This window comes from Narcine bancroftii, chromosome 9 (assembly GCF_036971445.1).
Source record: "Narcine bancroftii isolate sNarBan1 chromosome 9, sNarBan1.hap1, whole genome shotgun sequence".
In the NCBI taxonomy this organism is placed as follows: Eukaryota; Metazoa; Chordata; class Chondrichthyes; order Torpediniformes; family Narcinidae; genus Narcine; species Narcine bancroftii.
In genome coordinates this window covers 19,664,518-19,679,472 of record NC_091477.1, presented here as the reverse complement: position 1 = coordinate 19,679,472, position 14,955 = coordinate 19,664,518, and the positions used below count along the sequence as shown (strand labels likewise).

At 41.3% G+C, this 14,955-nt stretch overlaps 1 protein-coding gene across 1 annotated transcript in view; it reads right to left on the bottom strand.

Moving 5' to 3' along the window:
* Window positions 1-11,597, bottom strand: part of LOC138743251 (organic cation/carnitine transporter 2-like) — an 83,561-nt gene extending 71,964 nt beyond the window's left edge. The window contains exon 1 of the mRNA XM_069898228.1: window positions 10,984-11,597. Within this exon, the coding sequence (XP_069754329.1) occupies window positions 10,984-11,406 (423 nt within the window). The 5' untranslated portion in view covers window positions 11,407-11,597. The remainder of the gene's footprint in view (window positions 1-10,983) is intronic.
* Between the last annotated feature and the right edge of the window lie 3,358 nt (window positions 11,598-14,955).

Sequence of the window (14,955 nt, the reverse complement as noted above, 5' to 3'; positions counted from 1 at the left end):
TTGCTTTCCCTGCAATGTGGATTACTTTATGTTTGTAGGGTTGTAGTCTGAGTACCCATCTCTCTATTCTGGCACATGGTTTTGATCTAGGTGCATAGATCACCTCTAATGGCTTATGATCTGTGATGAGTTCAAATTCAATGCCGTATAAATATGCATGGAACCTCTTACAGCCCCATACAAGTCCGAGTGCTTCTTTCTCTGTCTGAGTGTATCTTCTTTCCACATCTGATAACGATCTGCTGGCATAGGCAATGATTCTTGGTCCTCCATCATGCATCTGGACCAATACAGCTCCTAAACCAACTGGGCTGGCATCCGCTATGACTTTGGTTGATGCCGCCGGATCATAATATCCAAGAGTTTTTGCATCTGTCAGGCTTTGCTTCAGTGCTGTGAACACTTTCTTCTGCTCAGATCCAAAATGAAATGGTACTCCTTTCCTGGTTAGTTTCCTTAGTGGTTCTGCCACTGTAGCGAAATTAGGAATGAACTTTGCACAAAAATTGACCAATCCCAGGAAACTCCTCACCTCTATTGCGTCCTGAGGTGCACGTGCCTCTGCAATAGCTTTCACCTTGGCCTCTGCAGGGTTTAGTCCTTCCCGTGTAAGTCTGTGTCCCATGAAGTCCATTTCTGACACACCGAACTGGCACTTGTTTCCATTCACGGTAAGGCCTGTCTCCTGTAGTCTAGAGAGTACACGCCTCAACCGTTTATCATGCTCTTCCTTCCTTGGTGCATGGACTATGATGTCGTCAGAAATGTTGGCAACTCCAGGAATGCCTTGAATCACTCGATGGATTTCATACTGGTAGATCTCCGAAGCTGCATTAATTCCAAATGATAGTCTCTTGAAACGATACAATCCACAGTGAGTCACAAATGTAGTCACATCTCGGGAACCTGGATCCAGCTCTAATTGATGATAGCCCCATTTCAGATCAATTTTTTAGAATATCTTGCTGGTAGTTAGTTCTTGAAGTATTTCCTCCACCGTTGGTATAGGGTGTCGTTCTCTAATTATAGCTTCATTGGCCATTCTCATGTCAACACATAGTCTTATGTCACCCTTTGGTTTGGGCACAATCACTACGGGACTGACCCATTGTGTCGAATGTTTCACTGGTTCAATAATGTCTTGTACGATCAATTCTTTAATTTTGGCTTCGACTTTCCCACGAAGTCCAAACGGAGTTCGGCGCATTGGTTGTGCCTTAGGTTTGACCGTTTTATCTACCACTAGCTTCAATTGTCGACCTTTCAGCTTTCCTACTCCTTGGAAGACTGCGGGGAATTCTTGCTTCATATCCTCGTATGACTGAATTGAATTGACACAAGCTCCAATATGAAGTATTGCCAGGTCTTGCGCTGTGCTTCTACTCAGCAATGGTTCTCCCCTCTCTTCTATGACCATAAACTCTGCTTCGGTGTACTTATCTCCAGCTTCAACAGTTGCAGTAAAACATCCAATGGTCTGCAATGGCTTGGTTGCTGTGTATGGATATAGTTTCTTGGAACACTTCTTTGAGGTACAGATGATCTTTTTCCTTTTCAACTTCTCCCATAAATGTCGATCAATCACATTACTGTCACTGCCTGAGTCTACAATGACCTGAACTGTCACTCCACCAATGATCACTGGGACCTTCTCATGATGTACTTCATTCAACGTAAATTGATAATATCTCTGTTCCTCCTGGGTATCATCATCGTCACCGTCTATCTGGCGAATGGTATCTTTCTTTCCTGGATACTTTCCTTTCCCCCAGGCTTTGCCTTTGGAAGTTGTACTCTTCCTCTTCTGGTCTGCATTGGACTTGCTTTTGCACTTCTTTGCAAAGTGGTCCTTACCTCCACACTTTCTGCAAACTTTGCCTTTGGCCGGGCAATATGGGTCTTTTCCAAAGTGACCTCGGTTTCCACATCGATAACACTCCACGTCCTGTGTCGGCGTATATCTTGGCTGATTATGGCGATGTGAGAGTCTCTTAATTTGCTGGCTTGAGTTGTCTTTCAGGGTCATGGTATGAAATTGCCCTTCAACAGCCTCTAATGCAGCAGCAATGGTTAAAGCATCGGTGAGTTCCAACTCACTCCCTCTTTCCAGTAGACGTCTTCTGAGTTTATCTGATCTGCAGTGCTGTACGACTTGATCCAATAATTGGTTGTCCAAATCAGCTGGCATGTAATTGCATCCAACAGCTAGCTGGCATAGTCTCGTCACGTACTGAGCAATTGTCTTCTTGTCTCGTTCTCCGAAACAAATGGCGTTGAAATGTAGCATTCGGTGTCACTACATAGTGTGCATTTAATGCATCTACCGCTTTCTGGTACTCATCTTTTCTTCCAGTATTCAAAAGTGTCTTAAATGTTTCCCGAACTGAGGGTCCTGCAGTGAAAAGAAGTAACGCCCTTCTCTGCTCTTTTTGTTCAATTGTACCGGTATCTAGAAATAGGCCACGACTGTCGGCGTAGGATTCAAATTCTTCCAGCCATGCCTTCCACTTCACACTTACAGTGCTTGCATCACCCGTTGGGTCAAAATGAGCAATTCCACTATGTGTTAGAAAGTCACCGTCTGCACCAGCCATGAGGAAATATTTCAGCCCCAAAAGTACTGAGACACAGAGAAAATTCTTATCACCTTGAAGTTGTCTGTAATCCTCCGTAATCTTGTTTAATCTTTAATTTTCTTCAAGCTTCTTTCATCCTCGTCGCCAATGTCACATTTGTGGCCCGAAATGTGAAGTTAATAAAACATTAAACACAAGTTTATCAGGTAAACTTCTTAGTGTCTTTTTATTCTCCGGTTTCCTTTGTTCTCCTGCTTGTGTTCTTATCTCTCTCATACCACGTGACTTCCGGTATATCTCATACATATTCATTATCATGACATCAAGGCCTACCATTCTTTCCCGAGACCACACTTTGGCAAGTCTGGTCACCTGGCTGTGCTCATTCATGCAGGGCCTAAAAAGAGAGGCTTTGGAGGTCAGGACTGCTACAAGTAGTCACAGGAGGCTGAAGAACGGCTACAGGACTTCCTTGAGTCAGCGGATTGGACAGTGTTTAAGAACTCTGCTGAGAATATGAATGAGTATACGAGGCTGTCACATACTTTATCAAAAGAGCTGTCAATGAGTGTGTCCTCACTAAATCTTTTAAGGTTTTCCCCCAACCAGAAACCCTGGATGCTCAATGAAATCCAGAACCTGCTTACAGCCAGATCACAGGCATTTAAGTCCAGAGATCCTGATCAGTACAGCAGATGCAGGTATCACCTGTGGAAAGCTCTCTCCTGGGCAAAGTGGGGATTCTGGATGAAAATGGAAACAATGACAGCTGTGGCAGAGCCTAAATGCCACAACCTGTTCCAATACCAAGTCCGCTAAAGTAGATGATGGCAAAATTTCTCTCCCAGAGGAACTCAATTCTTTCTACAACCAATTTGATGACAGTAACAGTGAAGAACCACCCCTCTGTACCTCCATGTCCCCTGTTGATCCCTTCCTGTCCGTATCTGAGGATGATGTGCGTGCTGCCTTCAGGAGAGTGAATTTGAGAAAAGTATCCAGCCCAGATGGAGTACCTGGTCAAGTATGAAAAATCTGTGTTGACCAACTTACCAAGGTATTCACAGATATCTTTACCATCTCACTCCAGCAGTTTGTGGTACCCACCTGTTTAAAACAGGCGTCAACCATACCGGTGCCTGGATTACAATCAATGAAAATTAGTTATTCAATTTAAATAGCTGGGGAATGGGATAAAATATTTAGGTATGCAGGTAGATAAAAAATTAGAAAATGTATAAAAAACTGAATTATGTATTTTAAGAAAATCAGTATGGATTTGAATAAGTGGAAGATGTTGCTAATATATTATTGGGTAGGTGATGTGCTGTTAATAATTCAAAAGACAGACTGAGCCACTGATCAACAGGTTTTTATTCACAATAAACTTGTACCTCATCCTGTGCTGTGATGCAGGCTTTCTGGGGGAGGGGTTAGGGTATTGGAGTCTTTATACAGGGTCAAGAAGAAGGAGCCATGGGTACAGTCACAGAATGGGTAACCAAGTATACAGCAGTTCACCACATTTACCCCTTTTTTTTAATATTTTGTCTGGCAGGGTGATGTGACACACAAAGAATTGCAGGTTAAGCCTGTCTGGTGGCTTGGTCTTCCATAGTTACTGGCGTAGAGTCAGTTGCTCTGCTGTAGCTGCGGTTATTGTTTCATCCTGGATCTCCAGTGCTGGTGTTGACCTGCTGGAAGCTGGCGACTCGACTGGGGTGGCTGGGGCAGGGGAAGGGTACAACAGTGCACAGTGCATGTCCATGGGAGGGGGGTGCTTCTTGGTGGGTATGCTCCTCAGGTGCGCGAGGTCCCAGACTAGTGGGTTGGTTTTATGGCCCTCTCACATGCTTCTGTAGCAAGACCGACCCTGGAGATGTCAGCCAGGATGGCAGGGTGGTCCCCAACGTGGATTTCTTGGTGAAGGAGAAAATTCATTCATGAGGGATGGCATTGGTGGCAGTACATAACAGTGATCTGATTGCATGGAGCGTCTCGAGGAGGACCTTCTGCATGATCCCTTCATTCAAGAGTTATTGTACCTCCACTTTAATGAATGCCCCGTCCCCTTCACTGTATCATCTGCTTTTTGTGGTGACTGGTTTACAGTTGGGGGTGAGGTTCATGAACAGTGGCATGAGATCAATATGGAGGGTAGAGAGACCACGAGTCAGTTGGGCTGGTGGAGGGGAGGGAGTGTCTGAGGCATCTGGAAATTTTGGGTCAATTTCCAGCTTATCAGGTCCATTGTTGGAGAAAAAAAGTATTGTAAATAAAATTGACACGCTGTTAATAATTCAAAAGTCTGAGACTGAGTCACTGATCAAAAAGTTTTTATTCACAATAAACTTGGATGTCATCCTGTCCTGTGATCCAGGCTTTCTGGGGGAGGAGTTAGGGTGTTGGAGTTTTCATACAGGGTCAAGAGGGAGGAGCCACAGGTATAGTCACAGAACAGGGAAAAGCCAGGTACCCAAGTGTACAGCAGTTCATCACAGTAGGGTTAATTGTATTAAAATGAATGTATTTCCTAAGGTTTAATACTTACTTCAAACATTGCCAATAATGATAACACCAAAGTTTTTTTCAAGAATTAACTAAACATATTAGAAATTTTCTTTGGAGGGGCAAGATGTTGAGATTTCCTCTGATAAATTGATTTGGAAATTTGAGTTAGGAGGTTTGCAATTACCACATTTTAGAAATTACTATAAGGCAGCTCAATTGAGATTCTTAACTTTATTTTGGATGAAGAAGAGAAACAAGTATGGATTAAAATAGAAATTGATAAGAGAGAGGAAATCAGATGATTTTATATATAAATGGGAAGCGAAGTTATTATCTGGGGAAAGGAAAACACCTCTGCTGAAGCAATTGATTAATATTTGGAATAAAATAAATGATGATATTGGAATAAGGAGTGCAGTTCATGCTAAAATGTCTTTGATGCAAAATCAACTTATTTCATTTTCAATGTATAATCGATTTTTAAATATTTGGTTTCAGAAGGAATTAGATATATCAAAGATTGCTATGTGGTAGAAGTTTAATGACAATTGATCAATTAAAAAATAAATATGGGATACAAAATAATACCCTTTTTTGTTATTATCAGTTATGGGCTTATTTGAGAGATAAACTGGATCCAACAATGTCATTACCAAAATGTGGTGATGTAAAAATATTGATATGTTGTAGATATATTAAGAAATTTATTTTGGCTATGTATACTTTATTGCAAAAGGGAATTATTAAACAGGGGATACACAAGTCTAGATAACATTGGGAGATGGATTTAAATGTTAATATTGATGAAGTAAATTGGACAGAGTTATATCGGGACAGTATGACAAATATTATAAATGTTAGATAGAGGCTAGTTCAATACAATTTTTTACATTGGTTATATCTCACTCTGCAAAAGCTCAATAAACTGAAATCAGATTTAGATGTTGTCAGGAGTAGGTACTTTTTTTTACATTCTATTTGGTCTTGCTCCAAAGTGAGAAATTTTTGATCAACTTTGATGTTTTATTTAGGTTTCACAGGACTAGTATTAAAAATAAACCAGATCCAAACTTTCCTTCAAAGGATGAATTTTCTCCCCTTTATTCAAACTGGTCTGTATATGCCTCCAGATGCATTGTGTGGTTGACTACATTCTAAAATGGCGTAGCAATCTCTTAAGAACTATCGGAAACCATTTTTTTTTTTCAAACTAGCAAGCTCTCTGAATTGACCACTAAATATGACCTTGTGAAATCATTCTGACAAACTGGGGATTGTTTTTAAAATTCGGTCACACAGAAGAGCAAAACAATTCCTAACATCTTGTGTTCACAAAAATAATTCATTACGGACAGACTATCCAATTCCACTAATATGATCTGAATTACATCCAGTGGTGTAGATGAGGTGGCATTTTTATGGGAGAATTTAATGCAACATGCCACCATGATATCTAAATGGCAGGGCAAACCTAGATGAAATCTCTTCATTACCACCTGCTGTTCTCCCTCATATGTACTCTTCCAATTATAAAATTATGAGTTTATTATCATATTCAGCATGCAATATACATCTGCACTAACATTATCATTTGCTACAGCCAAACAGGTACTTCATTAAAAAAAAACAGCCAACAAAAACCAACTAAATAGTATAATATGTATGTAGAGCACGTCGAAAGAACTTGTTGATCCAAACCAAGGCTTTTATTAACTTAAAGATTGGAGCATATCACATGTAGGTCGACCAGTCCAGAATGACCTGGCCTGGCTAGGAGTAATCCTTTAGATACTACCAGTAGGTCTGGCTATGCTCTCAGCCAATCACAGTCATCCTACACTACAATCTGTACAGAAACACATTGGTGATAGATCTGTACTATCACAATGTATAACCATAGTAGAACCATGCTTGAAAAAAGTAGTGAGTGGAAAAAGGACACAGAATGTTCCTCTGAGCAAGATTCAGTTTTTAATCACCATGAGTAAATATGTAGCAATACCACTGATTGTGTTAGCCAATCCCGAATGGAGACAGCTGTGAGACTGGGTGTATGGCAGATGGTGAGTGAACCAATAAGAGGGAGAAACATATATGTTCTCATTCTTAAGGGTCTTGCTATTGCAGACAGTCAGACTATATCTGTTCCATCTAACAACAACAGAGCTGATAGCCGTGACCAGCAGCTAATTTTTGAGGAGACCCATCTTCTCTCTGAGGATACTCTTTGTCATATTGTCTTTCAACAAAGTGGTGCCAAATGAGATCAAATCCAAAGAGTTGAGTGCCAGGTAGCCTTGAATTACTGTGGGCAATCAGCAGATGCATAATTCTATCTGTAAATTCATGGCTTGAAATATCCTCCATTCGAGAGTGTCCGATCACATACTATTAATTTTCATGTCATAAAACAGAAATGTACTATTCCATAAAATACTTTCCCTTTACAGTCAAAGAAAGAGATGCAAAAGAAAGTCCCCTCAGAATCACTGAGGATCCTGGATTCACCTCTCAGGTTCTCGCAGCCTCTACAGCCACACAACACCTCAGTTCAATTAAAACCATTGGCAAGCCGATCCCACAGGCAAACCTCTGACACATTGAGAAAGCTTTCAGGGTACAGGGCCCTTTGGGAGCTCTTTTTGCCCTCAGCATTCTCTCAAACCCAGTTTCAATACCGGTTTCTCATGTGCCAGTCTCCAGCAGCCCACAGCTTGTTGTGAGTTCCTTGATCTCAGTCTATATGGGTTCCTCACCTGCAAGTTGGCAAGAGTTCACATACGTTTCTGCCACAGTGCCCTTGCTGATTCACCACCATGATCATTGTCCTTGCTGTCAATTCCTTTTCCTTTTCAAATGGGGGTGTTCTCCCATTACTGGTGCCCTGCCCCAGTCCGCTGCTCCCATGGAATCTGCAACTCCTTGTCGCCGCTACTGAACATAGGCAAAGATCACAAGCACAGGCATCTTGGGCCCAGATTCTGTGGTCACAGGATTTTATACGGAATACTGTCTGCTCCTTTAACAAGCTGTTTAAAACATGTATGGACCATTTGGCAGGACCCTTTGGGGTGAGTGCTGTGTCTCAGCTCCCTGCTCTCCCATGGTCCTCACCAGCAGCAGTGATGCCGTTACAATAGCTCCAGCAGCGCTACCAAAAATAAATTCTCATGGACTCCCCATCAAACCTCTGCCTAGGTACATTCACAAACCTTGGCTCTGATGACCCAATATTTGGAGTTTGGTTATGCAATATGCTTAGCAGAACAGCAGTGCTTAGTTTGAGGGTCTAAACTTGAGTTCTTTTGCGCTCTCTGTGGTGGTATGGCCACCAGCTTACTGCAGGGGGCGATCTCTGTACCTGCAGGAAGACTGCCTAAGGGGCTGACTGTTCTTCAGCCAACCTGAATATAAACCTAAGATGGCCCCTCCTGAGCCAGTCACAGGGAGTTACCAAGGCAGGAACTGGTGTTCAGACTTTTACTGGAATAAAGTCTGTGGTATAGTCTTTTCTGAGTTTGTGCTTGCTTGCTGCTACCTCAGCTCACCACACTAAACAATTTAACTCTCACAATCATTCCTGCAATGACATGTCCATTCTTGATCTCATCCATTGTCAGGGTTCAGCCAAACATAAACTTGAGGAACAACGTGTCATCTTCATCCTGGACAACCTTAAACCTAATGACATGAACATTGATTTTAAGATCATTTTATGTAACCCCCCCCCATCTGATTCCATTGTTTCCATCTCTTCTTTATCTACTCCTACATGTACATTTTTTTCTCTCTAACTTTACTTCAGCTTCTTTATCTACTCCTATTTTTACTTTTTTTGCTCCAACTTCTCTTCCCCCATCTTATGGTTTCTCCCTATTATCTCCACCTCTCACAGCTTCTGAATTATACCCTGTCACATCTGGCCCATTTCACATACAAAATTTAACCCTTTTAACTCAACGATGATAAAATGTTCCAATTTAAAATGTGGACTGATGTTTTCCATCCATGGATACTCTCTGACTTCCTCCAGCAATTCTTTGTTTGCTCAAGATTCCAGCATCTTCAACTTCTGCATGTTAGATGAATCTGCAAAAGTTGTTTGGGGATGTAACCAGTAGAATAGAAAAGAGGATGCCAATGGATATGACATGTCATAATATTTCACAGATAAAGGCTCCCACAGAAGATTGACCAACAAAGTTATAGTACACGGAATGGCAGCAGTTACCATGCAAATTGAGAAATGGATAACCAAAAAAGCATAGCGTGTGAATGAACAAATAGTTCTCAGCTATGGGAAAATAAAAGAATTCGGCTTGATCTTATCATAATCCTTATCAAAGATTTGGAAGGCGAAATGTCATGCATCCAAAATTACCAGACGGGATTATAAACTTAGAGGATAGCGTGGAAAAGTTTTGAGGGGGATATAGACAGAGCAGAATGGCTGAAGAAATTTTTTAAAAATTGATGCACATGACTGAAAAGTGGAGTGCTTGTTAAATGATTTGGATTGCATTGATATTTAATAGGTCCTCAGTGTGTAGCTGAAGTGCTTAAAAGGGGATAAATGGTTTATAATGAGTGTATTTATTTTCTAATTGTATGGAGTCTTGATGAGAAAAAAGGTGAATTTTTATTTCCATACCTGGGAAACGTTGGACTTGTTGCAGAGGGAGTTCAAGGAATAAATAAGCAGGGAGTTTTAACTAGTGGAGAATTTAACAGTGGCTGCATATTAAATATTGAGGATATTACAGAAGTGGGTGTGGGGGTGGGATGGGGAATGGGGAGTGGGGGGGGGGGTGGTGCCTGGCGGGCGAAAAATACCACTAGTAAGTGGGGAGCGGGCAAATCTGGAAATTAGCGTGGAGTGTCACGGAGAAGGTAGCAAAAAGACATAAGAGGGAGGCAAGAAAGAGGAGAGATAATATAAAACAGAGCCGAATTCTTATAATGGAGGACAGATGTCCGCATTTTTACCTTCAGTGCAAGGCAGTGCAGAAACCGTTCCATCTCTCCCGCCTTAAAAATACACAAACTGCAACTAAACCACATGATCTCCCGTAATGACATTATGACACACAGAGCCTGCTCACTCATCTCCACTTCCCACCTTCCACCAATGCTAGACTTCGGAAACCTGTCATTCCCTCGAACCTTTATCCGGGCCAATCGCCACCATTCTCCCCATCATTCTTCCTCGCACCTGAGGGGGATGGGGACAACACTTCTTTTGCAAAGTAAAAACATGGAAATGTCTGAGGAACTTAGCAGGTCTTGCAGCATTAACAGGAAGTAAAAACTCTTAACTATCACTATATTTCTATGGAGCTCTAAAAATCATGTATATATTACACATATGTGTGTGTGTGTGTGTGTTAGACTCAAATTTTATGTACTGGGCAACTTCCTCTCCCCATTCACGTAATGAGCAGGTACACAAATTTGGTGTGGCATATGTAGAGAGAGGATATAGGAAAGGGCAGGCTCTGGCACCTAAAAGGTTAGCACGGCACCCCTGGAGTTCAGCGTAGTTCAAGAGATTTGCATTATGAGAGATTATGCAGTCAGCGGTGGGTTTGGAAGAATAACAGGTGATTTTATGGGAACAGAAATCATATTTTTAAAGTGCTGGACAGGAAAGATGCAAAGAGAACATGGCCAAAAAGTTTCGTTTCAGGGTCCTTTTCAGATTAAGAGAAGGAGGAAAATCCTTCCAAAAGGCACTGAACCTTTGGATTCCCTACCCTGGATGTCTGCGGAGCCTCAGTCGTTGTGTTCATTTCAAACAGAGAAGGACAGATTTCTGAGAACTAACAGAACCAAGCGGGGCTTGAGCAAAGCGACCACCTGCGGCCGATACCAACGCAGGGTCGCTGCATTCACCAACCTCGCTGACGATGGTGGAGATGTATTGCTCCCGACTGTACTCCCACCCATCCAGACACGGCTCCTGTTCGACCCCAGACATGTTGACCAAATCTGGGTCGGGGAAAGTCTCCGAAAGGTTCACGATCACGTCCAGGCGGTAGCGGCTGCACTTGCTGTAGTGGGGATCGTCTCCTGGCACCAGCGGGATCGTCCTGTTCATCCAGGCTTCGCTGAGGTTGAGATTCGCGGGGATTGAGCAGCGATGATCTGGCACATCCCCGATGAATATTATGGACAGTCCAGAGAAACCGTTGGGGAAGACGCTGAAGCTCAAAATGAGGAAGATAAGTTTCTGGAACGGCCCCCAGTCTCCCAGGAAAGCGGTAATTTCATCGTAATCCCGCACCTCAGGTACATCTGCATCGACGGCAGCGACTTCCATCCCGGGCGCTTCAGAAGTTACAGAACCGGATTGTCCCGAAATACAGATAGTTCCTGGTCACTTTGCAACGAACTGCATTCTCCCCACCTTCTGGGAAGAGCCGTTTGTAGTCGACAGCATGCAGTGAACTGGGCTCCACCGCCACCTGCTCACGTATAACCCTGGTTTCCCACCTAAACTCAGAATCTTTCGAAAGACCACACCCTCAGTTATGTTAATAACAGTGATTGTTCTCCCTCCAGTCATGAGAGCTTTTATTCGTGTTAACACAGCAAACACACCTGTTTTTTTTTCAATGAAGAGAAAAGTAGGGAAACAAGAAGTAAAAAAAGGTACTGGAGAAACTCAGCAGAATGTAAAGGGTGGCAGACGCTTCGGACCCAAATGTCAAAAATTAGGTAGACATCTTATTTAAAGTTAGGAGGAGAGGAAGGGGAGGTGTAGAGTTCACAGGTGGATACAGGTGGGAGGGTAAAAGAGAAAACTGCCAAGGGGATAGGAACAGAGTGGACAGGGTGAAGAAAGATAGAATTCCGATGGGAGAAAGAAGGGAAGCTGGTTGGTGAGTCAGAGGAGTGGATACAAACAGATGAGAGAAAGCGAGATATGAGGGGAAGGGTGGGGCTAACATAAATTAAAAGTTGTTATTAATGCCAAAAACAAATACAAGTTATGCCTCCAACTTTCCATGACCTAATTTTTCCATCTTATGAGACAGGGCCAGACATGTCAGTGTTGCAATGGTATGTGGAAATGAAGTGGTGGGAGACTGGAAGGTGTTTTTTTTAAATCTACTTGCATGGCTGAAGTTGTTTCTGGCCATGCCACCCAATTACACCCAAATTGACCTCTAATCCATACATTTTTAGTGAGTTTGAATAAAGCAGAGGACCTGCGACTAACCCACGCAAAAATGGGGAACATGTACATAATCCTTACAGTCAGGGCCTAATTTGAACATGGATCATTGTCACTGCATTGCACGGACTGGTGCACTAACCATACTGCTTTCACTGTTGCAAACAGAATGGAATTGCTCAACAAAACAATCTCCCAGTCTGCGTCCAGTCTCCGCAATGTGGGATGTGGAAATGGGTGCATCGGGAACACCAGATGCAGTAAATTACCCCCATAGATTCATGTGGCTTCACCTGTGCTTCACCGTAAGGGCCCTGAACAGTGGTTGGAGAGGAGGTGTATGTGTAACTGTAGCATGGGTAGGTAATGAGTGGATGGTGGTGATGCAGAGGGAGCAATTGATATGGAAAGAGGGTGGGGAGGGGGTGGGAGTAGGACGTAGCCAGGTTCTAATGTTAGCAGAAGTGAGCACATAAAAATGGCACCATGACATATTCCGGTTTTGGGGGAGGGAGGGAACATTGGACGGGGGTAGGGGGGAGAGTAGGTGGAGTAATATTTACAATCCTGACAGGCTTATTGGAAATATTGGTGTGCTACTGGTAAACATCTCCCATTTTCAATCAGTACCTTATTCTTATGAGGCATATTGCACAGGGAGATCCGACGAGAAAGAACAAATTGGAGGAGTGTTCAGTTTTATCAGCCACATGTTAAATAGCCTGGTGAAATCTGGATTTTGGTTTTCATGACTTTTACAAAATGGATTGCTTTTCTTTCCATTAAGCCAAATACAAATATAATCACATTTCTCACAAGCACATATTTTTCTTTGTGTCTCTTTTCAGAAAAGTCATGAATCATGCTAATAAGGTAAATTTCTGGATATTTAAATATTAATTCTTTTTTTTTTGAAATTTATTTGTAGTATCTCCTTACATTCATTTCAAATTGACTTAGTATAATATTACATAATAGATACTAAATAATTTTCAAATTTTCACCCCCCCCCACCTCCCCTAACCCCTTAGGAAACCACCTTATGGTGGTTAATTCCCAAAAACCCAAATGGGTGTGGTATAAACCACAAGTGGCCTATGACTTTCGGGAGCAGAAGTACCACCCCCTCCCCCCCCCGCCCCCAGGCAGACAAAATACACTTATAAACCGAAAAATCATCATTTCTTATATCCATAAAACCCCGGTCCATCAATTTAACCAATCTTATTCATAAACTCTTTTTTTTGAAAATCCAAACTTGATATTAAATTTTGCACCCTTTCCACCCTCCCAACACTGAGTTAAACATTGTTTACAATCAATAAAAGTTTTAAAAAAAAATTTTTTTTTCAAGTCTTCCTGAATTTCATCCACTGAATTAAAACACCTCTGAACATCCCAGTTCAACAACGAATCTTCCATTCTTCTCAGTCTCAAGTTGAATTTGTAGCTTACTTTCAAAAAAAGTTTTTTCAAATCTTTTAAAATTTTCTTGAACATAATTCCTTCGGTCTTGATCTTCTAAAGCATCAATGTTATTCATAAGTTCTTTCTTCTATGTTTCCCAATTTAATATCAAATTTTCCACTTTGTCAATCTTCTCAAAGTTAAGTTGAAATTATTGTTTATTTTCAAGAAAAACTTATTCAAAATTTTTAACTCTTGGACATTGCTCCTTCAACTTTAATTTTATAAATCATCAATCTTGTTCATAGTTTCTTTCTACTGAGTTTCCAAATTTAATAAAGTTTCCGTTTTTTCCAATTTTCTCAATATTAAACTGATCTTGTTGTTTAGTTTAAAAAAAAACCTTTTCAAAACTATTAAAATCTGTTTGCAATGTATGCATACTCACAGATAATAAATTCACTCTTCCAATATTCCATCCAAAAAAAATCACTGATAAACCTTATTGCAGGTCAAGGAGTTCCATATATATGTTTATCTTCAGAAAATATTTCAAATATTTCAAATCAACATTCGTCGCCATCTTTCAAAAAGGAGTCCGAAATCAACTTTAATAAGTTCTGTTCTTGAGAAAATTCCAGCACCAACTCCGGCTCTGTCTGGGCAAATAGGTCAAATTTCTTCCAAAGTCAAAGAATGTAATTTTGTTCTGTATTTATAGATAATAAGTTCATCCTTCCGATATTCCATCCAAAAAAAATCACTAATAAACTTTAATGTTATCTGGATTTTTAAAACTCACGGGCAACCAATGCCAATTATTGCAATTTATCTTCATAAAACATTTCAAATCAATATTCATCACCATCTTTCAGAGGGGTGTCCAAGGCCAGCTTATCCGACAGTCCAATTAATGAGCTCCGTTCTTAAGAAAATTCCAGCCTTGACTCTGTAGTTCTGTCTGGGCAAGTAGGCCGAGTTTCTTCCAAAGTCGGAGAGTGTAGTTTTGTTCTGTATTTGAACTCTATTTTCCTTAATCTTTGTTGCCATTTTAAACATCTTTCAGAGGGGTGTCCAAGGCCAGCTTATCCGACAGTCCAATTAATGAGCTCCGTTCTTAAGAAAATTCCAGCCTTGACTCTGTGGTTCTGTCTGGGCAAGTAGGCCGAGTTTCTTCCAAAGTCGGAGAGTGTAGTTTTGTTCTGTATTTGAACTCTATTTTCCTTAATCTTTGTTGCCATTTTAAACTAAAAACAATTGATAAACAAAACAAAGACTTTTAAC